General features: G+C 40.6%; 1 protein-coding gene across 7 annotated transcripts in view; it reads right to left on the minus strand.

Annotated features, from left to right (window-relative positions):
- Positions 1-27754, minus strand: part of RTEL1 (regulator of telomere elongation helicase 1) — a 110651-nt gene that overhangs the window by 75414 nt on the left and 7483 nt on the right. For all 7 annotated transcript variants that reach the window (XR_005587562.1, XR_005587563.1, XM_039497228.1 and 4 more), the window contains exons 6-16: positions 26219-26279; positions 24704-24779; positions 23978-24062; positions 21714-21779; positions 14403-14556; positions 13896-13934; positions 11549-11627; positions 10435-10532; positions 9524-9579; positions 3104-3178; positions 788-869 (exon numbers count right to left, since the gene is read on the minus strand). Coding sequence is in view for 5 of the 7 variants with exons in the window: in XM_039497228.1 (XP_039353162.1) it covers positions 788-869; positions 3104-3178; positions 9524-9579; positions 10435-10532; positions 11549-11627; positions 13896-13934; positions 14403-14556; positions 21714-21779; positions 23978-24062; positions 24704-24779; positions 26219-26279 (871 nt within the window). In the remaining 2 variants the exon portion in view is untranslated. The remainder of the gene's footprint in view (positions 1-787; positions 870-3103; positions 3179-9523; positions 9580-10434; positions 10533-11548; positions 11628-13895; positions 13935-14402; positions 14557-21713; positions 21780-23977; positions 24063-24703; positions 24780-26218; positions 26280-27754) is intronic.

Genomic DNA, 27754 nt, shown 5'->3' on the forward strand with positions numbered 1-27754 from the left:
ACTGACATCACTAAAGTCAACACTTATTTCATTGAAATACTTAGAAGTGGAGGTCCAAAAACAACAGCTGAAGTGCTATGACTACTGATATTCCTAAAAATAAGTTGTTTTGGCCTCAAGATGAATATTTTTACATGGAAAAAACAAACAGCTTCCAGATTATTAAACCAGATACCACAAACAAAACAAAATAAACTCTTACGGCATGTCTACACTGGAAATGGAGGTGTAATTTCCATCTCAAGGAAATGTGTGTTAGCGCTACTCAAGCCAGTACACTAAAAATAGCAGTGTAGCTGCTGCGCAGCCAATGGGGGGCGGACAGGCTAGCTACCCAGAGTACATTTCCATCTGTGATCCTAGGTACGTACTTGTGCGGCTACCCCTCCCACAGCTCATGCTGCCGAGGCTACACTTCTAATTTTAGCTCACTAGCCCTAATCAAGCTAGTGCGGGTATGTTTCCTCGAGCTGGAAATTACATTTTCCAATCTCACCACAGATGTATCCTTAGAGAGGCCTCCAGACAACCAAATTATTTCCTTCTAGCACCATCTTCCATAGGAAATTTAAATACAGGGACCCTAACATAACTTCTGAACCGTAATGCTCTACCCAGAGATTGTCAAAAGGTCTGTTTTGTTTGCTCTGATTAACAGATTATTTTTAGGGAGATTATTTCCTCATTAAATCCAACTTGGAGCAGGTTTAGTGGATTTAACTCTACCTGACCTGCTGTTTCTAACCAGGCTTTTGTATTAACCTCCCATCACAGCCCACTCCTGCACCTTCTTTTTTTGTTACTGATGAACTCCATAGGTCTGTCCTCTGCTTTTTTTTCTGATTACTGGTATCCATATGAATGTGCACCTGTGGAAAAAATAGGTACATGACAACATCTTCCCAAAGACTGTTGCAGAAATCAGATATATCTGCACCCCCATAAGCCTCGGTCCAGCCCTGGATAATTGAGGTTCACCAGCAGTTCTTATAATGCTTACAGTGTTTGGCATTTGCCTTTCCTCATTTCTTCTCCCCCTTCCCAGTCACCCCCCAAAAAATCCAACAAGGAACACACTACCGCTCAAATTGCCATTTTGAACCAATTTGTTAGAGCAGGATTTCCTGGGCTGCATAAAGCAAAGCCAAATAATACAATTATTTAGTATGGCACTTGTCACCTCCCATTGGAATGCAGTGTACAGAGTTACAAGAAGAAGATTATTAGAAGGAGATGCTGTATATAGGGCAACAAAAATATTAAGTCTTGAGAATAAAATTTCTGAGAGGAAAGACTGGCTTTTCTTCATTTGAGGTGAAAAGTGATCCTATCTCAGATGATTTCAAAATGATGAAAGCAAAGGAAAAAGCCAAAAGAAAAATGTTCACATAGGTAACGAGTTCAAAAACTACCGGGCAACCTAAAAATTAGCAGTTTGGAGTTAAGGAGGAACACCAGTAGAATAATTTCAAATGTGGGGTAAACCCATGCAGTAAACTGTCAGGGAAAGTGATTGATGCTAAGAATATGAATGACAGATATTCTTTCTGGAGAAGGAAAGGATTGAGGGGGGGTCTGTTAAAAATGCAAGAAGGTAGGGCTAAGATCAGCCAAAAGAGGACAGGTTTACTGGGCTAGAATTTCTTCCCCAGCCCTACCATTTTAATGTCATACACCACAAAGGGGTCTGTAGGACAGAGAATGCAGGTGGGAAAGGGGCCTGGGAGTTGCGTGCTACAATTAAAAAGTAATGCCAGACAACAGGGAGGGAAAGTATTGATGTCTGTAATCCTCAAAGTCTAAAGAAAGGAGATCTATGCTTCAAAGGATCAGACCCTTTCCAAAACCTTCAGAGCATCTGCCAAGATTGAACACACAATTCAATTTACCAAATGCAGTAGGAACCTGGTTTATACAAACCCATCATCCAAAAATACCCATTTATCCAAAATTAAGAGGTGTCCTAACATTTAGTATTGAATTGAAAGGTCAGTGTATCCCATTCTCCATTTATTGGAATAAATTACATTCTCTTCTTCTCTTTTGATGGACGGGGTTTTACTGTATTTAGTGTGGGAAAAGAAAAATTAAATAGTGCCATAGTTAATTCAGTTCTCTCTCACGGGAATCAAGTTTAGCACTTCACAAATGCTATGTAGGACAGTTCATTTCAAACCTTTCCATGCACCATTTCTCACACTGTCCAATTATTTTGGGGTTGGGGGAAGCTGACACAGTTTTACTGGTGACATGAGTGTGTCTCTTGGTAGATAAACATGAAGGAAGAGGAGTGTCATGTTTTTAAAGCAAATGCACTTTGATGCATGGACTCCCTATGCTGGATTGAAGAGGATGAAATCCCCTCTAGGTCTTGTGAATAAAAAGGGTGTTCAGAGGACTAACTGGGGCTTCAAAACTTGAGCCACCCAAGAGATTAGTTTAGGAATACATTAAGGCCTAGACTATACTTAAAAGTTAGTTCAACATAGCTATGGCACTCAGGGATGTAAAAAATTCAGATCCCTAGGCATCGCAGCTGTGCTGACCTAACCCCTACTTTAGATGCAGCTAGGTTGATGGAAGAATGCTTCTGCTGACCTAGCTACTGAGGCCCGGGGAGGTGGAGTTCCTACTGCAATTTAAAAAAAACCCTTCCATCAATGCAGGAAGCATCTACAGTATGATGCTACAGCAGCATAGCTATGGTGCTGCAGCTTTGCCGCTGTAGCTCCCATAGTGCAGACATGGCATAATTTTTAAACAAAAACATGTGGCATCAAAGTTTTCCCATAAATCACAACGGCAGCATCTTCATGCTTCCTAGGTTCTTAGAAGAAATTTAAGAGCTAAAAATCGATGTTCCCTTCTTCCTGGAACTTGAGCAATGGATTTTGATCTCAAGCAGTACTTGAATACTTGAAAACCGCTGGACTCCCACCTGTAGGATTTATACATCCTCATCTCCTGGAATTCAACAACATACTTTGACGTTACACAGCCCTCTCCCACTGATTTCTGCACTGTCTGCTCTTGACTACAAAAGCCCGTCCACGGAACACCAGAAAGGAAGAGAAAGTGCCAAAACACATCAAGCATCCCATACCTTATAATACTTGGATATTGATTGAACTGGCATGGAGCTGGATGTGCCTTCTGGAGGATCAATGCTAAAAACAATCTAAGAAACAGATGGATAAATCACAGAAAATTTTAACAGATGCCTCCAGCAAAATCAGTAACGTGTCACAAACAATTATGCAAAATGATTGCTGCTGCAATAACTTTATGAAAAACAAATACTGAAAGATATATTTTACTCAGGTGCTGTAATTCTGTTCACAAAAATAGACACAATGGTGAAAGTATCTTCAACAATCAGGACAAATATGTTTAAATACTAGGAAATCTTTTTAGGTTCCCATATGGACTTCTTCATTGTGAGTTGAAAGTACCTGTGACACTATTGAGTAGAGGGGAGAAATAAGTATTAAAATGTATAATTAGAACCTAAAAGGGTTTGCTAGTATTTAAACAAATTTGTCCTGATTGTCAAATATACTTTCACTGTTGTATCTATTTTTACGAACAGAATTACAGCACCTGAGTACACAAAACAAATATTTGCAAGCACAAATGGATAGTTACAGAACTAGTGAGCCATCTGTGAGAACGCAAGCAACACAAGTAACAGTGCATGTGTAAAGTCTAGAAAATATTTAGTCCTGCATCAGTGCAGGGGACTGGACTAGATAACCTATGGAGGTCCTTTCCAGTCCTACATTTCTATGGTTCTATATTCTACACAATTAAACAGGATTTTGATTAATTTTATGATGAGTAGAAACATTCTACAAATACACAAGCTGGCAATGATGCAGGCTACAGCTGCTACAGCCAAGTTTCTTGAGACATTTAAAAGGCATTAACAGTGCTCATGAGAATACAGTTCATAGTTAAAGGAAGGCGTTTCCCATTATAGTGAAGAAAAAAAATAAAAGCAGCATTCTTGGAATTTATAACCAATGAAAATTAACCTTAGTGTGGCCAAAAGGGGTATTAGCAAATGTCTTTAAAACAAATTTTTTTTTTCAACGAACAAAAACAAACACATGATAAATTGAAAAGTTATACCCCTGAAAACAGGGTTGTATAACAAGGAAGCAGTAAGGCCCAGAGAATAGCTGTGAACTGAGTCAGAAAACCCAGCTTCTATTGCTGATTCTACCACTCAATTGCTGTGGGACACGGGGCAAGCAATTCAACCAATGTGCCTTATCTTCCCCACATGGGGTTACTGATGCTTGCCTTCCTTTATAAATCACTGAGACAGATGGACATAAAGTGCTACTGTTATATCAGAACATACATATGATATCTATTGAATCGATATAGAAATACAACACCCTTTACACGGCTGGGCACATTTTACACACCTGAATGAAGGAACAGCTCAGCTTTACAAACCAATCTTCTATTGGCCCAGTGATCTGAGGGACCGGAATTCAAATACCTCACTTTTATAACTTCCAAAATGTAGGAGTGCCCATCTCACCAGATATGATAGGAGCAGCTGGTTACACTGACAGTTTGTAGCAACTCCTACGGAGTGGATGAGTAGCAGCAAAGAAAGGTTCTAAGGCACTCAAAATTGAGTAAATTCTGGATGATGCGGCACTTGCCTAACAGACTCATTTCAACCCAAAGGTACTGGTGCACTTTTGACAAGGGTAAAACTTAACATGATAAATCCCATAGACTCCCCACGAAACCTCCTCTTTGTGCTGAGCTTCTGAACTGCGTGTTCCCAACTAGATTGACTGTTAGGCATGAGACCCACTATTGTTGTCTGAAAGGCAGCCTGATTCATCTGCTGAGGCAGCACTGAGCTCAGCGCTGCTGACCAAAACCAAGACACGTCCATACCACACATCCAACTGAGCAGGGTTCTAAGATTCAGAACAGAACTTGACCTGAAGCTCAGTGTGAAAGTACTTTGATCCCAAATCTGATTGTACAGATAGAAGTTGTTTAAGGTGTTGATGGCCTGGAGCTGGCAGACTGTTAGGAATACAGCTCTATGTCTGTTCCAGTGCTTCTCAACCCATTGTGGGCCGCATCTGCAGCTCTCTCTGTGTTAGGTGGGCTGCATCTACACAATATATATATACTGCCTGTATGGCCCTCGGGATGTCACAAGGACTGCAGCTGTGTGCTGACTGGGCCGCAAGTGGCCAGCAGGTTGAGAACCACTGGCCCAATCTTTGCCATGCAAGAGGAAGGGTTAATACATTAATTCTGCTCTTTCAAGTGACCTCCGGAGGGGTGTTTTCGGTAATGTGCTTTTGGATATTTGCTTTCTGGCAGCACAGCTGACCGTAGCAGGACCAGTAAACAATGGCTACTGGGAGGAGGAAAGGCTAATTCCTTTTAAGGTAAGAGAGGTGAATCAATTGGTGGAAGAGGGAGGAAAGATACTATGATGAATGAGCTGCCTATTCTGCTGTACTAAGCTAGTTATTTTTTCTTAGAAAACTACAGAATAGAAAACAAGATAATCCCTTCCTGCCAAATTCCAACTCTCGAAGAAGGGGAAGAGTTTATTCAGCTGCCAAAGAATGCAATTCTTGATGGGAAAACTAATAAACAGTTATTGGGAAATTCACTATTACCGCTTATCATGTTTCCAAGAATCACCAGTGAAGTGAAGACACATTAACTACTTGAATGCTGCCAAATGATCCAAGTACAGGTGACAAAATGCATTTCAAGTACATCACTTGGAAACAGCAACATTTCAGGTTTAAGAGTGGTAGCCGTGTTCGTCTGTATCAGCAAAAACAATGAGGAGTCCTTGTGGCACCTTAGAGACTAACAAATTTATCTGAGCATAAGCTTTCGTGGGCTAAAACCCACTTCATCAGATGCATGGAGTGGAAAATACAGTAGGGAGGTATAAATACACAGCATATGAAAAGATGGGAGTTGCCTTACCAAGTGTGGGGGGGTCATATATCACATTGGTAGATGTACAGGTGAACGCCACACCATCAGGGGCTCATTCACCTGCATATCTACCAATGTGATATATGCCATCATGTGCCAGCAACGCCACTCTGCCATGTACATTGGCCAAACAAGACCGTCTCTAAGCAAAAGAATAAATAGACATAAATCTGACATTATAACATTTAAATGTTAAATGTTAAATTATAACATTTAAAAACCAGTAGGAAAACACTTCAATCTCCCTGGACACTCAACAACAGACTTAAAAGTGGCAATTCTTCAACAAAAAAATTTCAAAAAACAGACTCCACTGAGAAACTGCAGAACTGAAATTAATTTGAAAACTGGACACCATCAAATTAAGCCTGAATAAAGACTGGGAGTGGATGGGTCACTACAAAAACTAATTTCCCCCTGCTGATACTCACACCTTCTTGTCAACTGTTTGAAATGGGCCACCTTGATTACATTCAGCAAAGAATCCTGTGGCACCTTATAGACTAACAGACGTTTTGCAGCATGAGCTTTCGTGGGTGAATACCCACTTCTTCGGATGCAAGCAGTGGAGAAACATTGCTTGCAGCGGTTTCTCCACTGCTTGCATCCGAAGAAGTGGGCATTCACCCACGAAAGCTCATGCTGCAAAACGTCTGTTAGTCTATAAGGTGCCACAGGATTCTTTGCTGCTTCTACAGAACCAGACTAACACGGCTACCCCTCTGATACTTGATTACATTGGCCTCATCAGTACTACAAAAGTGATTTCCACCCCCCTTCTTGTCAACTGTTGAGAATAGCCCACTTCCACCTCAATTGAATTGTCTCGTTAGCACTGACCCCCACTTGGTAAGGCAACTCCCACCTTTCATATTCTGTGTATTTATACCTTCCTATTGTATTTTCCACTCCATGCATCGGATGAAGTGGGTTTTAGCACATGGAAGCTTATGCCCAAATAAATTTGTTAGCAACATTTTAGTACAAAATCAGGGCTTCAAAAGAATGCAACCATATTCCACTAAGCAAGAAGTTTAAGAGCAAAGTATCTGGTGTAATTACAGGGAATGGTGGAGCCTACAAAATGTAACATTATTCCCAGTAAAGAGGAAAGTAAGTAACAGTCATATAAAGTCTTTGGCAAGAAGGGAGACTGCAGACTGACATATATTGCCCTCCCCAGATTAAAAAAAAATAAAAAAATTTACTGCTGGTACTGTATACAGACAGAAAATACAGGGGAGGCCATTTGAATTAGAAGGCTGTTAACATATTAAGGTGCTTTGGTAATTAAAAAGCACATAAGAAGAGTGGTTTATGCTGTTACCAAATGCAGAGCAGTGCATACAGTTATCCAGTTCAGTTTTCAGATAAAGTGAATTTCACAGAATTTGTTGAAAGTTTCTGTTGTTCCCCCATGCTACCCCCCCCCCCCCCGACAGCTAGCTTTCTCCTATCCCCCTCCTCCTGTCTTTACTAGTAGTTCTGGCACTTTTGCGATTCCTACAATTTAGTTTACATTTACAAGCAGCATTTTCTCTCAGCAAAGAGTCTGTGTGGCACATGCTTTCTGAGTAAAAAGAGTGAGAGTTAACTGCTGCGGGGGACTACTAGCCACTAGAGAAAGAAAATCCTTAGAGCTACAGTGAATAGAGGGAGTCAGAGGGTCACAACCAACTACAGCAGTCCTCGGGGTCATTGGAGTGGAAGGTGGGAGTAGGCAAACGACTATACAGGGTCACTGGTTTCATTTCTTTTTCGTTTAGTTTAAGTGTCATTCATCAGTCTGAATTTATTTCTTGCATCTCTACCTGGATGTCCAAATCTTTACACTGAATTTATCAATGATTTCTATACATTAAACAATAGAGCAATGAGCAAGAACAAAGCAGCAAGACACGTATACAAATCTTTATAATGATTATCACCACCTCTCTATGAAAGGCCAGAGGAAAATCTGTTCTGATCCAAAAAGGAAAAGGAAAAGGAAAAGTTGGGAGAGTGTGCAGTCAAATTTCACTATCAGCTTCCAGGGAAAGTTCCAATTAAATCTGACATACAGTGACTCAATCGAGGAAACTGCCCTGAAATTGTTAAAGTCTGGAAACAAAGTGACCCCATCTGAAATGTCAGCAACTGTTCCAAAATGAAAGCATTACAGTTGTGATACTACTATTCAGTTTGACCTCTTGGCTCTCCAAACTTCATTGTGTACTTCGTTGATATAGCTCAGAACAAGAGCGTTGGCCAAATTCAGACGTCAACTAGGATATGAACTTCAGTTCACTAGTCCACAGTATCCTCTAAGCTCTTTGCAACCACTTTCTTCCTCAAAGGCATATTTATATTTTCTAGCCCTGCAACAGGAGGGAGATTGCTCATGCAGTGTACTCAACCGTGTTCTTCTGACGTATTATTGAGATGCAGCTGTAAAACATTGTATAGGTGTCCTATTTTAAAAGTTCCTTACAATCAATAAATAAATCAAAAGAACAGAGATTAAGATTATCTACATTTCCCCCCCAACTGCAATTTACTCTTTCATGGGAATATCTCTTCTAATCAAATACTGCTGGTTGAACATGCTATTTGCACAACTCAACGATCCAGCTCCTCCTGGTGGAGGTTAGAAACAACTGAATCATACTTTAATCGGACACCTCTAAAAGGGACGTTTATATCTATAGAATCATAGAATGTCAGAGTTGGAAGGGACCTCAGGAGATTATCTAGTCCAACTCCCTGCTCAAAGCAGGACCAATCCCCAGACAGATTTTTGCCCCAGATTCCTAAATAGTCCCCTCAAGGATTGAACTCACAACCTGAGTTTAGCAGGCCAATGCCCAAACCACTGAGCTATATATGAATCTTTAAGATTGCCTCTTCCCATCTCATCACAGTGCAGAGAAATATCAACAGATTTTCACTTTACCTTATTTCCTACTATGTCAAATATCAGAAGTACACAGCTGCCTAACTCTTTTATAGCTGGCTTCTGAATGCCACAAATCAGGTCTGTATTTCCTGTAAATGAACTTTCAGTCCATAAGATGCCAAGAAAGTCTGGTCCTGGAAGTTAAGAAATGAAACTCAAAGAAGTTTCCTTTAGAGATTATTCTCTGTACTCAAAGAAAATTTAGAATAGTGTTGATTTAGATGTTTTAAGTAGATTCTCACTCGTATTCCATATGCCCCACTGAATTACATAGGTAGGAGCAATTTCTCAATAGAGAAAACTAACCAGAACAGCTATACTCACATCTTAATGCTTACAGTGAAAGGCATGAAATTTCTACTGAAACACACTACCAAACTACAAGCCACATGGAGGCAGCTCTGTTTGAGTCTATAGTCAGGTAGAAATTCTTCCCTCAATAGTATGTCAACTCCCATCAATGCTTAAGAGTTAAACAAACACACTTCAAAGAGAAAAAAAGACGCCTTTGGTGTCTTTCCACATCCTCCACTATCTTTTCCATCTTTTAGAATTATAATGAAGCAGCAGCACAGAATTATTTACCTGAATAATGTCTGAAAGTTTATGTAATCCAGCTGTGTTGGTAAATATCCCAGTACCTAGAGAGGATAATATATTAACTTTTCATGTAGACAAATGCACATATGTATTTACACCCATACCTGAGCGCGCGCGCACACATACACACACACAAATGTGCACTGCACACATCCACATCTTACTCACTACCACGATTATGAATAAAGTGGCTCAAAAACATCACTGGATAACAAAAAAATAAACTAAACCAGCACATTGCCAGCACAGTTTGGTGTACAACAAGAGCATGACGATTTCATAGTATTTTGTCCCATCTCCGCCCAGCACTGAGAAGCTGTAATGTAAATTAGCTTTCATACCCCTCACATACATTAATAATCAATGACAAAATCTCAGTGGAGGTTCTCTAAACTGAGAGTCTGGAGAGGCTGGATATTAGCTGTTTATAAGATATTTCAAAAGGGAACATTATGCCATTTCCCTTCTAGGAGTAGTAAGACTTCCTGCCCCTTACAGGCACCTGACCACCTCCCACTGAGTATTACTGCCCAGTTAAGAAGGTAGCATATATAGTTCTGCAAAATCGCTTTCCTGATATCAGTGAAGCCCTCAGAGATCCTGCAGACTATGCATGTAAACAGGCATTTGAGAATAAACAATTTTCAAATTGTCAATTTTCCACTTGCTGAAACTATGACAGAGGTGAGTGGATGGACACTTTTAACTGCCTTTTCACAAGCCTATGGCACAATTAATGTTGCACCCATGTAAAGGGAATACAGGAAGAACATTATGTGAATAGTGCTCATTCTCCCTTTCTCATTTATGCCCCCAAAATAATGAAGCTTCCATTTGTTGTCATCTATAACTTACAGAACTATACATAGTAGCCATGGTGACAGGTTTACACTTACGGCCTGATAGAAATTGTTCAATCTGTTCCAGCGATTCCAGGAGGGAGGTTTTGGTTTGGAATGTGATCTGGGCCTCTGCAAACAGATCAAAGATGTAGCTGCAATTCAAGAAAAATACAATTGGACAAACTTTGCAAATAACCCTACATTTAATAACAGCAATACCTTGCCCTTGTAGTTCACTGTATTCCCTTCTCCATAAGCAATAAGGGTAAATAAAAGTAGTAACTACTTTGTTACAAGATTAACTGAGATAATGCTGGGATATTTTTGTTTGAAAGCCCAATGACCTTCACCACCACATCATCTGCAATTACTTTTCATGCACACCTTATTACAACACACAATTTCCTTTGGTTTACAAACAGTTCTGTACAGCCTGAAGTACCTCAACCAGAACGTAGCTACTCTGGTACCTTAATATGAATCAGTATTTCACAAGCCAGCATTTGACGGAAACAAATAAAGACCATCATCCTGTTCAATATACCCTATTATTCACTCACACGCTCCATGCCACACCTTCCAAACTTTAAGTTACTATTTTTAATAGGAGCTGCAGTTTCCAGCTTACAATATGGTTGGACCTTGCCATTACTAAATAGTGAGAGGCTAAATGGCAAAATCCCAATCACAGTAGGATAATACTGTATTCAAAGCATCATATAATAAACAAACTACTCGCTATTCCTAAAGGCATGGGGTTAACTGATTTGCGGTCACATTTGACAGATTTCATAATTAGTATAATCTGAGGCTGAAATGCTCTTCAGACTTTAAAAACATAACAAATTACTGAAATACCATGAAAGTAAGCAAGTACAATGGGGAACATTTTATGGGGACCCACTGAATAAAGTTACGTAATAAAAGCTGGTTCCCAGAGCTAGGGTAATATTACTACTGTTAACAGCTAGTATACCTTTTAAACACTTATTGCTACTTGCTGTCCCAGAGGCTCCCTATTTCAGAGCATGGTGTTACTTTCATATGGAACTTTGGAGGAGAAACTCACATTGGAGACAGTCTCATTAGGCCAGAAGTCTCTTCTCCTAACGTACGGTCACACTAATGAGGAGGATAATACAATCTCAGAGCACCAATTGGCACCTACCTCCCTTCTTTAGTGACTCCATTTCCATTAGCTGGCAGCTGCACAGCATCAATAGCATTTTCCAGTTGAAGAAGAATTCCTTTAAGGCAATCAAAGGAGAAAATTGTTGAATTTATAGTGTTAGGGTTAGGGCCTTTGTTACAAAGATAGTCACCTAGTTCCCCCCCCTATACCTAGCTATTATCTTGTTTGTGTAACCAATCTGATACTTTAAAAACTGCTGAAATATACATTTTAAGTTCTTCCAAATGTTTAATTTTTAAAACTTCTTAACATTTATTGTTATGACCTTATAGTTATATACCACTTATCATCCAAAAGCCCTTTGTAAGCATTTAATTAATTAAGCCTCACAACATTCCTGTGATGTAAAATCTATGTAGGAGAGTAGAATATATGTACGTTTGCCTATTTCCTTGCATTTACAAGGGATCCTCACATCTAATAGAATTTGCTACTATGTGAGATTTTAATAAATACACAATCTTTCACTCTGACACCTTTGCAAATTTATTTCACTAAGGACCTCTTTAATTCAGTGGCAGGTCACCGTTTTGTATAGCTGAGCCTAGGAGATGAGGGTTATGCAACCATGGGAGAAACAAGATAAGAGAAACAAGGCATAATAATACCTAGCTCTTCTATAGCACTTTTTATCAGTGAATCTCAAAGCACTTTACAAAGGAGGTCAATATCCACATTTTACAGATGGGGAAACTAAGGCACGTGGCGGTAACTTGCTGAAGGTCACCCTGCAGGCCAGTGGCAGAGCCAGGAATAGAACTGATGTCTCTCCGGAGTCTCACTCCAGTGCTCTATCCATTGACCCATACTGCCTGTTCATAACAGTGAACTTTATTCTGAGGACATCCAATTACACAGTAAACTGAGATTTTACACAAATCAGATATTAGGAATGGCAATATACAAAAACCTGTAGGAGAACACTTCAACCTCCCTGGCCACACAATAGCAGATCTTAAGGTGGCCATCCTCTAGCAAAAAAACTTTAGGACCAGACTTCTAAGAGAAACTGCTGAGCTTCAGTTCATTTGCAAATTTGACACCATCAGTTTAGGATTAAATAAAGACTGTGAATGGCTTGCCAACTACAGAACCAGTTTCTCCTCCCTTGGTTTTCACACCTCAACTGCTAGAACAGGGCCTCATCCTCCCTGACTGATCTAACCTCGTTATCTCTAGCTTGCTTCTTGCTTGCTTATATTTACCTACCCCTGGAAATTTCCACTCTTGCACCCACGAAAGCTCATGCTGCAAAACGTCTGTTAGTCTATAAGGTGCCACAGGATTCTTTGCTGAGATTTTACATGCCACTTTATTCTATGACTCTCTGAACTACCATTGCTGATCTCCTGCTGGCTTATTAGAAGGAAGTATTCTGATTAAGTGAGAGCCCCACAAACCGGCAAAAACAGCAATATGAACAGCTCATCCAAACAGCTGAAATATTGTCTAGGCCATGCTGAGTAATTTCTGTGATTAATTTGAAGTTGTAGGACGGAACTGTGGAACTAAGCATTTCAAAATATTTATTGGCAACAAGAATATTAAAAATCCCCCATTTAACATAACCTTGGTCCACTTTGGTAATGTATGGGACCCTGAAGTTTTCTGGCCTGCTGAGCTGAAAAACATTATCAGGATTTCCATTGTACTTACTTCCTAACTCCATAACCTAGGATTACAGATCTTAAACTCACCCCGCACTGCCCAGCAACATGAGCAATTAGAAGACAGATCATTGTTGCAGGGGTTACAAATTAACAATTTTTCCTCAAACGCTGTGGAAGTGTTCCCAGAATCAAGATGCTATTGGATCAATTTTCAAAAAGCTGCTCTGTTATTGCCAGCAAAGTTCTTTTCTATTCCAACATGTATTCTTTTTTGGTGGGATGAAAAATGTTATTTAAGGTCAAACTCTTTAGTACAAATTCAGCTGTTGGCTGGCAGAACTGTCGTTGCAGCAGAGTGGTACAACCAATGCTCCACCAAAAGAGAGATGGATTACAAAATTTGGAAAGTCCCTGCAATGGTGAAAATGACTAGCTGTAGCAGGCATTCTTCTCTCAGCTATACAAACCTCTCAGCTATGCTGAAAAAGGCTGAATGCTCAAAGGACCAGAACACCTGACAAAATTTCTCTCTAAAATAAATAGAAGACCCTCTCCTATGAAGCTTTCAACTATGTGTCTGACAGATGTCAAAGGGTGTCATGGAAAGACTGCATGAGGTTGATTTACCATCATTTCCCAGAGCACCTTTTTTTTCCTATTGTATCAAAAGCAATTTTGTTGAGATAATTTAACACAGATGAAATGGTACTTACTCTTTATCTTTGCTATATCTTCAAGCTCCATGCTCAGCCCTGTTTGAGAAGGAAAAACAATTCACTCCTAATTGCACAGGGATTAGATGAAGTGTTCAGCATTTGAGGCAACTGCTTCTTAACTTAATCCCAACTTTCTCACAATTTTTCAACTTGCATTTTTCATTTCTCCAAGAGAGACTATTATTGCCAACTGCCTTTCTGGATATTACAGTTTTTGAAGGCTAGACTCAAGCGGTCATACAACTACATATTTTGTATTCTATTTACTTTTCGCCTCCTTGATTCCTTATCTCATGTTAAAAGATTTGGCTACAACTTGATGTGCTTGGTTACCATAGGTTAGAAGAACAGCAACAATGTTAGCCAAGTAGAAAGTTCCATCTATCCACCACCCAGATTTGACCTTACAGGGACTGACTAAGGGAAACAGTTATTTTCCAAATTTGTTGACAATGCCACCCCTCACATCCCTTGCAAACCATTAGTCCCCAGCTATCAACACACCTGAGCTGGCAAACTCCATATTGAATTCAGCATGGATTTCATTTTGTTGAACTACTTTGGCTTGTTCTTCCAGTACCACATTTATAGCATCCATGGCTGAAGCCAAGTCGTAGGGAGTCAAGTCAAAAGAAGACGACTCTTCACACAATTTCTCCTGAAATTCCAAGAAATACAGAATTTACTGTTATTTGGATTCTGGTATTACCCTGGGTGTGCTGAGCACTTCAAAGATTGTAAGGTCAGAAGGAACCATTGTGATCATCTAGTCTGACCTCATATACAACAGAGGCCATAGGACTTCCCTGAATTAATTCACATTTGAAATAGAGCATAGCTTTTAGAAACCAGTCTAGATTTAAGTTTCCAGTGACAAAAAATCCACCACAACCCCTGGTAAATTGTTCCAATGGTTAATTATCCTCACTGTTAAAAACTGCTACTTATTTCCAGTCCTAGGCCATGTCTACACTTACCTATAGATAGGAGCTGCTGTGTCGATTCAGTGGGTCTGCTGAAGATCCGCTAAGTTGATGGCAGAGCACTCTCCCAGTGACTCCAGTACTCCAGCTCCCCGAGAAGAGTAAGTTAAGTCGGTGGGAGAGCATCTCCCATCAACACAGCGCAGGGTAGGCACCGTGGTAAGTCGACCTAAGCCACGTTGACTTCAATTACATTATTTATGTAACTGAAGTAGTGTAACCTATGTTGATTTACCGCGGTAGTGTAGACAAAGGCCTATATTTGTCTAGCTTCAACTTCCAACCACTGGATCTTGTTATAACTTCATCTGCTAGACTGAAGAACCCTCTATTATCACCTTATTCTTCTCTTTAATAACTAAATAGATTAAACTCCCTGAGTCTCTCACTATAAGGCATATTTTCCAACCCTTTAATTGTTCTTGTGGCTCTTCTCTGAACTCCAATTTTTCAACATCCTTCCACTTTTCAGAGTCACTGCTTCCCAGGATAGATTCCCCAAACATAAAATTGTGGCCTACATTCTTTGTTCCTAGATGTATTACTTTGCATTTAGCCATAATAAAACAAATATTGTTTGCTTGCACCCAGCTTACTAAATGATCTGAATCACTCTGTATTAGGGACCTGTCCTCTCCATTATTTACAATTTCCCCAAACTTTGTCTCCTCTGCAAACTTTATCAGTCATGATTTTGTGTTTTTTTCCAGGTCACTGATAAAAATATAAAATAGCAGACATGCAAGAATGAATCCCTGCAGGACCCCACTAGAAACCCACATGCCTGATGATGATTCCCTATTTACAATTACATTTTGGGACCTGTCAGCTAGTTTTAAATCCATTTAATGTGTGCTATTTGATTTTGTATAATTAATTTCTTAATCAAAATGTTCTGTGTTACCAAGTTAAATGCTTTACAGAAGTCTAAATATATTAGATCACTTCTATTACCAATTTGTAATCTCATCAAAGAAAGGTACCAAGTTAGTTTCCACAGACCCATGCTGATTGGCACTAATTATATTACCCTCCTTTAATTCTTTATTGAGTTCTGTACCAGCCTTTCCATTACTTTGCCTGGGACTGATAACAGGCCTGTAATTACCCGGTAATCATTTTCACACTTTCTAACTATTAGCACATTAGTTTTCTTCCAGTCTTCTGAAACTTCCCCAGTGTTCCAAGGGTTATTGAAAATCAACATTAATGATCTCACAGAGCTCCGCAGTCAGCTCCTTTAAAACTCCTGAATGCAATTCCTCTGTATTCCTCAAGATGAGGTCTAACACTGAATTCCCCTATTTGGGATGCAACACGTTTTGAGTTAGCAAATTGTCATCTATAATATTTACAAATTCTGAGGACATTTTAGTACTGGCAGCACAGGAACCCCAGCATGTCATTCGGATTGAAGTCCTCCAGGATAATGCAATTTTTTTCCTATGCATTATAGTTGGGCACGCGAGGAGATGGTCATCCTATTCCTTAGGGTGATCTGGTGGTCTGTAGCAGACCCCAATTAGTACTAGGGATGTAAAATTTTAAATGGTCAATTGGTAAGCATTAGTCTTACCGTTAACCACCAGCCCCAGGCTGGCCAGAGCAACCGCAGCCCCACTCCCTTTAATCGATTTACTGGTTAAACAATGCAATTTTAATCATTTAAATGGTTAACTTTTTAAACAATATTTACATCCCTAATTAGTAACCCATCTTGTGCTATATCTGTTAGGACACTGATACATAAGCATTCAAGATAATTTGCTTCTGACTTGTCAGTGACTCACAAACAGATAATGCCACTGCTGATACCATGCCACTACTCCTCCCCTTTTGCCCACTCAAACCTTTTAAATAGGTTAAAACCATTGACTTAGCATTCCAATCATGCAAACCATCCCACCCAGTTCCAGTAGTACCTACTAAGTTGAATTTATGCTCAAATAAGCAATTCCAATTTCTCTTGTTTACTACACAGGCTCCTAACATTGGTATATAGACAAATAAAGAACTTCTTCAGTTCATATCTCTTGGTATCTTGATTAATTTTGTTCTCAACATCATGTTTTTTTGTAACTGAGTGCTTACTACTTCTCCCATTTCACCATCCCGTTTTTGCTAGTTTAATGCCCTCCCTGTCAAGTCTACACAGCCTGTAGCCTAGAAGAGTGGTTCCCATTCTACTGAGATAGAGGCCATGCAAAGTGGACAGTCCCCTCGTCCCTACAGAAGGTGGACCAATGTTTCACAAAACCTAATCCTTCTGCCATTTACCTAGCTAGCGGATTACTTCTAAAGTCTTCTGCCTTCTGTCTTCCCTTGCTCATAGCAAACAAAGGATTTCAGAGAAGATCACTAGAGCATTCTTCTCCTTCAGTACCCTTCCGAGTTCCCTGAAGTCATCTATGATCTATGAGGTATCCCAGGAAACAGCATCATTAGTGCCTTATGCATCATTACCAGTGGATCTCTGCCTCCTGAGTTCAGAAGCCCTATCCAGTCTTCAAGTCATATCTGGTGTCTTTGCTCCAAGAAGACAGCACACCATCCTGTTTTCTGCCTGCTCCTTTGGAAAGGATGTTGTTGTTGTTGTTCTTCGTTCAGAATTCCCAAGGAGGATCTTCTTTCTTTCTTGGTGGTCGGAGATCTCTTTGTGGGTACATTTGATTGTTTTGTGGGTTGGGCTGAGCAGCCAACCACACGGATGTCCTGTACAGCTCTTTGTTTCGTTTGACCAGCTGCATCTTCATAGATGATATCCTCAGTTTCTATGTTCATAGACTTTAAGGTCAGAAGGGACCATTATGATCTTCTAGTCTGACCTCCTGCACAACGCAGGCCACAGAGTCTCACACACCCACTCCTGTAACAAACCCCTAACCTGTGTCTGAGCTACTGAAGTCCTCAACTTGTGGTTTAAAGACGTCAACATGATTATTATTAGATTCTTCTACTTATGTGGAATTAATCCTGGACTGATTCTATCTGGTGGTCGTGGCCTGCCCCTCCTCTTCTGCCTTCAGCCATGTAGAATGCACCTGAACTTCTTGCCTCTGATGGTTACAAACTGCCAAGTCTCCTCTCCAGTTCCCAATATCCTTTGGTGACCAATTTCTTCCTTTCTTGAATCTGGGGTGGCAATGCTTCCTGAATCTGGATGTCCAATAACTCATCAGCCTCTCTCGTACTCTGTGGTGTATGTGCTTGTTCTTCTAGATCAAAAATATTTCCTTCCATAAAATTTTACAGGAACCAAACCATTCCTGTCCTTTGGAGGACTTGTTCTGGATTTGAACTTGGGACCTCTCACACAAGTGAGAATCATACCACTAGACCAACACATAGATGAAGATGCGGTCCCTTGCACTCAAGATTTTACAATCTAAGATGGCAAGTAATGAATGAAGGTAGAGGGACAAAATCCAACATACAAATCAAGAAAATAAGTATCAACTATGGAGAAGGGAACTGAATAATCTTACATGAGAGATGTGGTCTAATGGGCTGAATACTCCCCAATTATAATCTTAGTTTTGACAATACTTCTCTGTCGCCTTGGCCAAGTCACAACCCTCTCTGCCCCAGATTCCTCATCCATAAAATGAAGATGGTATTGACCTTCCTCCCAGCTGTGAGAAATAGTAAGGACTTGCTTACATGGGGAAACTGAGATGCAGAATAAGCTATTATACAATAGCTATACTGGAATAGCTCCTTACATGCATGTTTATATTTTGGAATAAAAGTCACTTTTATTCTAGAATAGAGTCATAAAATTTAAGGCCAGAAGGGACCACCAGATCATCTAGTCTGATCTCCTGTATAGCACAAGTCACCAACACTACCTGCACACTAAGCCCGTCAAGCAAAATTAGAACAAAGTATTACAGCCCACAGGAGATTTGACTATTATGTTCCACAGGAAAAGAATAAGAGGGATTGAGGGGCACCACTGCCCAAGGCCCCTACAAAGAGTGTCTATAGGGTGAGCAAAACAGCTTATTCCAGAATAACTATTTCAGTCAATTTCCCTGTGTATAGAATCATAGAATTCAAGATCAGAAGGGACCATTATGATCATCTAGTCTGACCTCCTGCAAGATGCAGGCCACATAAGCCGATCCACCCACTCCTGAACTAATTCTCTCCCTTGACTCAGCTGTTGAAGTCCCCAAATCCTGATTTAAAGACTTCAAGTAGCAGATAATCCACCAGCAAGCGACCCCTGCCCCATGCTTCGGAGGAAGGCGAAAAACCTCCAGGGCCACTGCCAATCTACCCTGGAGGAAAATTCCTTCCCGACCCCAAATATGGCAATCAGCTGAACCCCAAGCATGTGGGCAAGACTCTCCAGCCAGACCCTCTGGAAAAGGCTAACAATATCCCAACATTGACCCTTTGTACTAATTACCAGTGTGTTTTGTAGACAGGCCCTAAGACTTATAACATGCTGTGAAGAGGAAAAGCACTGTGGGAACCCGGTTCACTTTTTAATGGAAAGGACTATTTTGATTAAGGCAGCAAATATAGTATTCCAACACTAAAAATAATTTCTACACCTACCTCAGGCCAAACATTCTCCACTTCTAGCAGCCATTTTGCAGCAAAATAGACAACAATGCAAGAACAGGCACTCTAGTAAATAAACATTGCTGCTGCCAGAGAGAAATTCAAAGCGGTGTAATTTGGCAGATCAGGGGACACATTTTAAGAGTTCCTTTATACTTCATTATCCAAGCACTGAACTAGTGTTTGAGCCAGTTAGAGGTATGATCTTGTAATGCAACACCTGCTGATATCTTCTTGATAGGAGGAGGGTGCTCCAGCAGGAATCCAATCTTCCCTTTACAGAGTTCCTATTGAAAGAGGCCACCAGCTGTTTCTTTGTTCTTAAAAAAACAACAACTCATCAAATATGCTTGTGAAATAAGTCTGATTTTCTATCATTGCTGAGACACTCACTTGCTATCCAGCATTTAAAGGTGAGATAGCCCAACATGTCAGAGCAGAACTAATACAACACAGTGTGGTGCCTGGGGAGAGGGCTCTGTTTGCAATAAAGTACATGAAAGTACACCAGAGTCTGCTTTTCCAGCTTCCATCTACAACTCTACAAGGTGGGAGTACTCACTGCTAGCAGAGACTTAATACTTTCATCATGGAGTTCACATTCCATAGAAACCGAACCATTCTAGACCCAGAATCCTTCTTTCCAAAATGTTTGCTTTTCATACATCTAATTTGCACGTGCAGCTACTGCAGCTGTATGTTCAACTGACTAGTTTAGACAGATGTACTAGTTAGGCACATACCTGAATATCTAAGCACAGCAATACCTGAGTGAGCAATCACAGAAATTCTGTGCACTTTTGACAATAAGAACCAGAATGATCAAATCTGGTTAGTTATTCAGTAAGCAAATAAAACTCCACATCTCTTCCAACTGCAACACAAACACCTGAAAAACCAGAACTGGATCAGACTACTATGGTAAGAATTGTTCAATTTCTTCACTAATAATCACTTCTTCAATTCTAATCACCAATTATACAACAAACAAGCCAGGTGCTCCAGGGCTGCTTGCCAAATGAAGTACCTAGCAATTTCCTGATTCTGCAGTCTTCTGAACAACATGCCACAGGAAACTAGTGACCTGTACGTTCCAGCAGAGAAGGGGGTTAAATCCCTGGTGCCAGCTGCCAGCAGATCCAAAGATCTGGCAGGATTGCTTCAGAAAAGCCTGACTCGGAAGCAATAAGGCTGTGCAAGAAACTCTAGCAAAAGAACAGTAAATAACAGTTCTGCCAAGCACAGTATTACTCAGGGGCTCTGCTGTACTGTAAATGTACGTCTTTCAGATAGGTTTGCAATATCTAGCACTGAGTATAAACTGCTGAGTATAAACTGTTCTGTGTGCTCACTAGGCTTAATCACTGGTTTGAATAATCCATCCTACTTCTTCATTATGTAAAAGTTTTACCTGTAATGTGGTGATATTCAGCCCTCCGTGCTTCAGGAACCAAATCAACAACTAACATTACCCAAAAGAGCTATAGTAGTATGAATTCAGTGTTTCATTTACTATCATACTATATATAAACAGTAGGACAGGGGACATATTGAGTACATATAATTCTCACAGCAAAATGACTGACCAAGTATTATTTTATCAACTACAATTGGTTAATAACATAGTAAAGGCATTGCTGCTGCCAGAGAGAAATTCAAAGCGGTGTAATTGGTTAATAACTTAGACTGGTTAATAATCAGATCACACAGTTTTGATATCGTGTGCTGCAAAAAGCCACAGGAGACACATTAAAGAGACACTTGCGGCTCACAAGCCTCCATCTGAGTATCACTGCTGTAACGTGTCCTCTTTGCTCTATAACCAATACACTTTCAGTGACGGACACAATGTAAGAAGCTGCACTGATTGTATTGTATCTATTTAATTCCTTGGTATCAGAAATTGGGGATTCAATCACTTACAGAAATGTGAAGCCCATGACAGAAGACGACGGAGCAATACCAGAATCCTGGCTTCCTAACTGATCACATAATTATAGATGGAGAGTAGAAGGTGTACTGCTACAGATATTGGTTTAGCTAATGCTAAGATTCATGTAGAAAACAAACCCACACTTCAACATAGATGGAGTTGCAAATGTATACTTAATAACCACCTTTCTAAACTGATCACATTAGCAGCTGAAATACTTTCTTTTACTGTAGCTTTCGCCTTGGTACAAGTAACCTACAAGGGTCAGACTTTGTGTTTGGGTGAGGAAGCAGAAATGGTAGGGGAAAAAAATCAGATACAATTTACCACATTGTGAGCTTCATCGAGTATTACCACAGTCCCTTTCAGATCTAAGTTGTGTGCTCTCCGGCTCTAAAAGCAAAAACAAAGGGGACATGGGTGAGATAGCAACACGGCCTTTGGACACAGCTTGGTGAACTGGACCATGAGAGAGTTTGGAAGGGATATAATTCACTATGGAATGTGGCAAGCAAAACAGTTCTGGCAGCTTACACTGCAACATATTCTCTTGAAATGGAGATAATAAATGTGTCCTCTAGAGGTAAGAACAAGGCCACACACCTGTGCTAAAAGTTAGATGACATCATGTGTCCATCTTATGTATAATAGCAGTCTGTCTTGTGAAGGAGTGGGATTGGGGGCCAAAAGGTGAAACAGAGGCGCTCACATGCATAAGAAAGAAGATAACACTAATACCTTAAGGGATGCATTAACGTATTATAATTCATTCCAATTTCTCTCTGTCATACTTGCTACATATATTTTTTGTCATCTTTGCAAAAAGAGAACACACCCACAGTATTATGTGCAGTACAATTATAAAGTTGTCAATTCATTTCCTAATATCCTCTTCATCTTTAGCTCACTTTGATACTCTGTGACAGCCTACAGATCAGCCTGCTCTATTTAGCACTGGTGAGGCCTCAACCACAGTACTGTGTCCAGTTCTGGACATCTACCGTTAGGAAAGATGCGGACAAACTGGAGAGAGTCTAGATTAATGCTAGGAAAATGATAAAAGCTTTAGAAAATCTGACCTGTGAGGAAAGCTTAAAAAACTGGGCACGTTTAGTTTTGAGAAAAGATGACTGACGGGGAACCTGATAACACTCTCCAAATACGGTAAGGGCTCTTACAAAGAGGATGGGGATAAACTGTTCTCAGTGTCCACTGAAGATAGGACAAGAAATAATGGGCTTAATCTGCAGCAACGGAGATTTAGGTTAGATACTAGGAAAAACTTTTTAACTATAAGAATAGTTATGCACTGGAAAAGGTTACACCAAGGGAGGTTGTGGAATTATTGTCATCATTGAAGATTTTCAATAACAGGTTATACAAACACCTCTCAGGGATGGTCGAGGTTTACTTAGTCCTGCTTCAGCACACGGGGCTGTACCTGATGATCACTTGAGGCCCCTTCCACCCCTAGATTTCTATGAAGGCACTACATAAATAAACAACAGACATTCTCTTATTGAACAAAGCATCTTGCAGGAAGCACAAGACATCAGTGCCCTGGGATCTGCATTGGCTGCCCACTGATCTCTAAGTCAAGTTTAAGATGGAATGGCCTGGGAACTGCCTACCTAAAAGACTGCCTCTCTTTTCGCGTCATACTGTAACAACTGTAGTCAGCAGAGGTGCCTCAAGCTGGATTACCAACATTATAAAGAGAGGAGACTAATGGCAGGGCATTCTCTGTGAGGGCCCTGGAACTCTGGAAATTGCTTTCTACCTTGACCTGAAATTGCCCAAGTTTGGTGACCTTCTGGTCATGCTGCAAAAGACATCTATTCAACAGGATTTTTGAAGACGACTGAGGGTATGCAGCCTGGGCCAAAAGAGGGATGGAAAGGAGCTGTTTTTGAGATGACTGCCAGATCGTATAAAGTTGCTGAAGATATGTCATAATATTAATTGGATGTTAGGGCACCTGGAGCCTTGCTCAGGTGTCTTTTTTAATATTTAAATGTAAAGAAACATCACTTTTCATACTGCATGTAAACAGCACAGATTGGTGTCTTTTACTATCATGGAGGTAACTCTTCAAAAGATACTTATTTCAAGGTACGTCAAAAAGACTGTCAGGATATAATTTAGTTTTCGTTATGAACATAAGAACATAAGAATGGCCATACTGGGTCAGACCAAAGGTCCATCAAGCCCAGTATCCTGTCCTCTGTCAGTGGCCAATGGTTTATTGTATGACCAACACAAACAACGTAAAGGAATTTTGTGCCCTGCAGGGTAAATTCCACTGACTGAACGATATTGAACTCCTGTTAAAACCAAAAAACCCACACTCCTTAATTGTAGGGGAGAAGGAAATTCAAAGAGCAAGATGTGCAAGCAAACCATCTTTAAGGTTCTTGATTTGAATTAGGTTATGAAGTTTTGCCTCATGTACTCTGTGTAGTGTTTTAGCAAGTTTTGAAGTGTACCACCTCAGGAGTTTGCTTGCTATGCACATTCTTTTTGGCATATCCACTAAAATCTGATAAAAAAGATCAATAAAAAACATTTGAATTTAAAAATAAAAATGTTACCTTTGAGTCTAGTAAATAGTTGTAAGGCATAAAAATAATATCTGCTTGCTGCTTCAGGCTCCGAGATAGATAATAAGGACAAACTCTGTTAAAAAAAAAAGTATGAACTATAAAACAATATCCACAGAGAGACTAAAGTGCACTCAGCTTTCATTTATTATGTTTCAGGCTCTCAGAGGTTTCTAAACAGCTTTTTAAATGACTGGAACATTAGATCTTAAGACAGATGCCTCACTTTATCCCTGTGGGCCCTTCTTATTTATACTTCAGTAAAAAGGAATGCCAGACTCAATACTTAACTGTGCAGTCCAGCAAAACACAGATCAAGATACCTAACAGGGGAAAAATGAGGTGGCTTAGTGGTTAATGCACTAATCTTTCTCCCCTGAAGACCAGGATTCAATGTTGGATTAGATAATTAAATCTCTAGTGGTAAGAGATTTTGTGGTCTCATCCACCTCATAAAACCACCATATCACCTGCATAATCAGCAGTTCCTCCTCGGGTATGCCTGACTGTGATCACTATCTGGTCTCTGCAGCAGATCAGGACTCAAATACACCATCAGCTCTAGGAAGAGGCATTAAGGTCTCAGTGCAGAGATGGATTTCTTGAGAGTTCTTTGCACACATCACTACTCGACTCTTGTCATTGCTGCTCATCTGGAACTTTTAAGTTCATACAAATGGATTCCCCAGAACAAGGAGGCCAGTGCGGAACTTTTACCTGTGCTTGTTTCCATTTTTAACCAAGTCTTCAATATCTAAGATGGAGTTGGTCAGTTCCTTCTCTGTACTCTTCTCTGTGAAGGAGAGAATGAACAGTTACAGAAATTAAAGTAAATAATTACATAAACATAATCACATGTGGAGACTGTACTTTGCTCCACATTCACTGGATTCTATCAAAGTCTCTTATCTTGATTCCCTGGATTGAAACTAAGGCCTGAGGTCATTCTCTGTAGCTCCACCAGCATCGAGTACCCCGGCTGCACAAGCTTCAGACAAACACACATTAGCATTTGAAGATTTCAGTCAATTATTTTGTATTTTGTTCCATCCACTCCATGGAGAACTGTTTTATAAATAGTGTTTGATTTTTACCCTAATGTCCATATTGCAAGAAATAATCCTGCACTGGACCTCTTGGGATGGCCTAGATGTAACCTAGCAGGTCCTTTTCCATCTTTAATTTCCATTATTCTATGAAACCTGGCCCTGCCGCTTCCAAATTCCAGGCCAGGCTCCAAGAAAATGTGAACACCTGTTGATTTAACTCTTAATTGCATTTTTCATAATAAGCCACAACATGTGTAGATGATAGTTTGAGAGCTAATACACATAGCTATAATTTTTTCAATAGTTTAGTCCTAACCTAATTTCTGGTTTGCTCAGTTCCTGCAACCCATAATTCAATGACCCGAATGCCTTATAATTCACTCAGGCAAGAGGAACTGCTATCCTTTCCTTAACTTGGTCTTGTGCTAAAGAACTGTTTGTGTGTGTGCATATTAGTAAAAATTCAGGATGACAGTTTACTGGTCTAAGCTTCATCTTAAAATATACAGAACCACAGGTTTGAACTCTAGCACAGTCAACTCAGCCATCATCCTTCAGAGGATACAATAAGCACAATACAGTTTATTGAACGGGGGTTCTGCAAGGATATTTAAAACCATCTGCACTTGAAGACAAGGGGTCTGTCATCCCACACCAGCAGACTCCTTGGCTACTTCCTCCCTGCTCCCTCACACTGTGTATCATATAGCATGCTGGTTCTCTGCTGAGTTGCAGTTCAGTAGTGCTGACAACTGTTTGGTGACTAACATGATATTAATTTGTGGTCTGATCCAAATCCCCAAACCGACTTTCTCATTTAGCTCAATTGCTAGCAGCCACAGCAAAGAGGCCAAGAGCTGAATGGGCATGTAGAACAAAATACCCTCTCACTCCTAGAAGGACCTCACCAGTTCAAGAGTGAGGCATATTGCCGGGATTATATGGATAATTTGCACTGCTGCTGCTCTTGCTCTGTTTGGTGGACAAATTAAAAGGATTTCAGCCTTCAGGGATATCAACCCTGAACCTTTCCTAAGCATTAGCTTAGAAACCTATTAAAAGTAAATGTACATGCATACATTCAGGTACCGATGGGTTCTCTCACTCCTTTTCAACTTCCCCATCCACCGGCCAGGTACCTCTCTGCCCAAAATCAGGGCATTGCCTCCACAGCCAAACTTACCCTCCACATTGTTATAGAAATGGCAAGTACGAGCCATCACTTTCATTCGACACATGTGGATCTGCAAGACAAAGCACATTTCAGGCACAAAGACACAGCTGGCCCAAAGCTGTGGAGGGAGGGGCAGGGTAAATGAACATATTCAGTGACACCAGCTCAGCATAATAAGGAATGGGGAAAGGTTTCTCTAAAAAAACTATCCCTTTTCTTCTCACATTTTCTGCAGACCTTGATCACGGTGCAGCATCTACCCCAACCAAGCACAATGGAAGATCAGTTTATAATCCACAGCCTATGAAACATGTGGCTTCACTGGGCTCTCCATAATGAGGCTGCCATTTGTTCCTAAATTTCTCCATCTCCTAGGATTTTTGTTGTACATTCATCATTACGCCTCCATACTTCCCACCGATAGGTCCCCTCCCCAGGGGCATCCACATGCCCGAAGAAGAAGCCAAACCTCCCTCTGAGACCCTTCTAATTCTGCCTCTTTATTCAGATACCAAGAGGGCCTGCAGTAATGCAGCATGTCCTTTGAGCATCAAGCTAGAAGCAATGCATACCAGATCATCAACGAGAATCAAATAGGGGGATACCAACAAGTTGTCCTGCCAAAGAAAAAGGGGAAAAAACCCTCTGAGCATCACCAGTATATTGAATTTCTATGGCACCTTTCAAATAAAGACTTAAGTTCCTTACATACATTAGGCCATGTAAGGGAAGTAGTATTGAACCCAATTTAAAAATAAGGAAACAAAGGGTATGGCTACACTTGAGAGTTGCAGCACTGGTGGAGGCTTTCCAGCGCTGCAATTAGTAACTGTCCACACCTGCAGGGCACATGCAGCGCTGCAACTCCCTGGCTGCAGCGTTGGCTGTACACCTGGGTCTGCTTGGGGTATAACGATTGCAGCGCTGGTGCTACAGCGCTGCTCGTAAAGTGTGGCCACACACCAGCGCTGTTATTGGCCTCCAGGGTATTAGGAGATATCCCAGAATGCTTTTAACTAAATTACTCTCTTGTTTTGTTATGCTGCCTCTCTTTGTTTTGTTGTGAACTTGGGGCTCCAGGAGCTGCTTATCTAAAAAACAAACACAGCTCCTGTTTGCTGTGATCAATCTGTAACTGACTGTGAACAATCAAATGAGATAACCCACTACCTTGCTGTGAATGAGGCAGGCAGGGGGATGAGTGTTTGCTTGAGGATAGAAACAGTGGGGGCAGGGAGGAGAAAGGGAGTCTGTTGGAGCAGCTGCTTATCTGGTCTGCAGACTGTTTGCAGTTAAGAGTAAGGGGTCGGGAAAATTTTCTGATTTTGCAAGGCAGGGAGCTGATACACAGTGTTGGCTCCAAAAATCCACTCTCTCTCTCTCCCCCAGTCCCTGTCACACTCCACCCCACCCCCCTCTTTTGAAAAGCACGTTGCTGCCACTTGAACGCTGGGATAGCTGCCCATAATGCATCACTCCCAACAGCGCTGCAAATGCGGCCACACTGCAGCGCTGGTAGCTGTGAGTGTGGCCACACAGCAGCGC

The sequence above is a fragment of the Mauremys reevesii genome, linkage group 13, assembly GCF_016161935.1.
Source record: "Mauremys reevesii isolate NIE-2019 linkage group 13, ASM1616193v1, whole genome shotgun sequence".
NCBI classification, from domain to species: domain Eukaryota; kingdom Metazoa; phylum Chordata; order Testudines; family Geoemydidae; genus Mauremys; species Mauremys reevesii.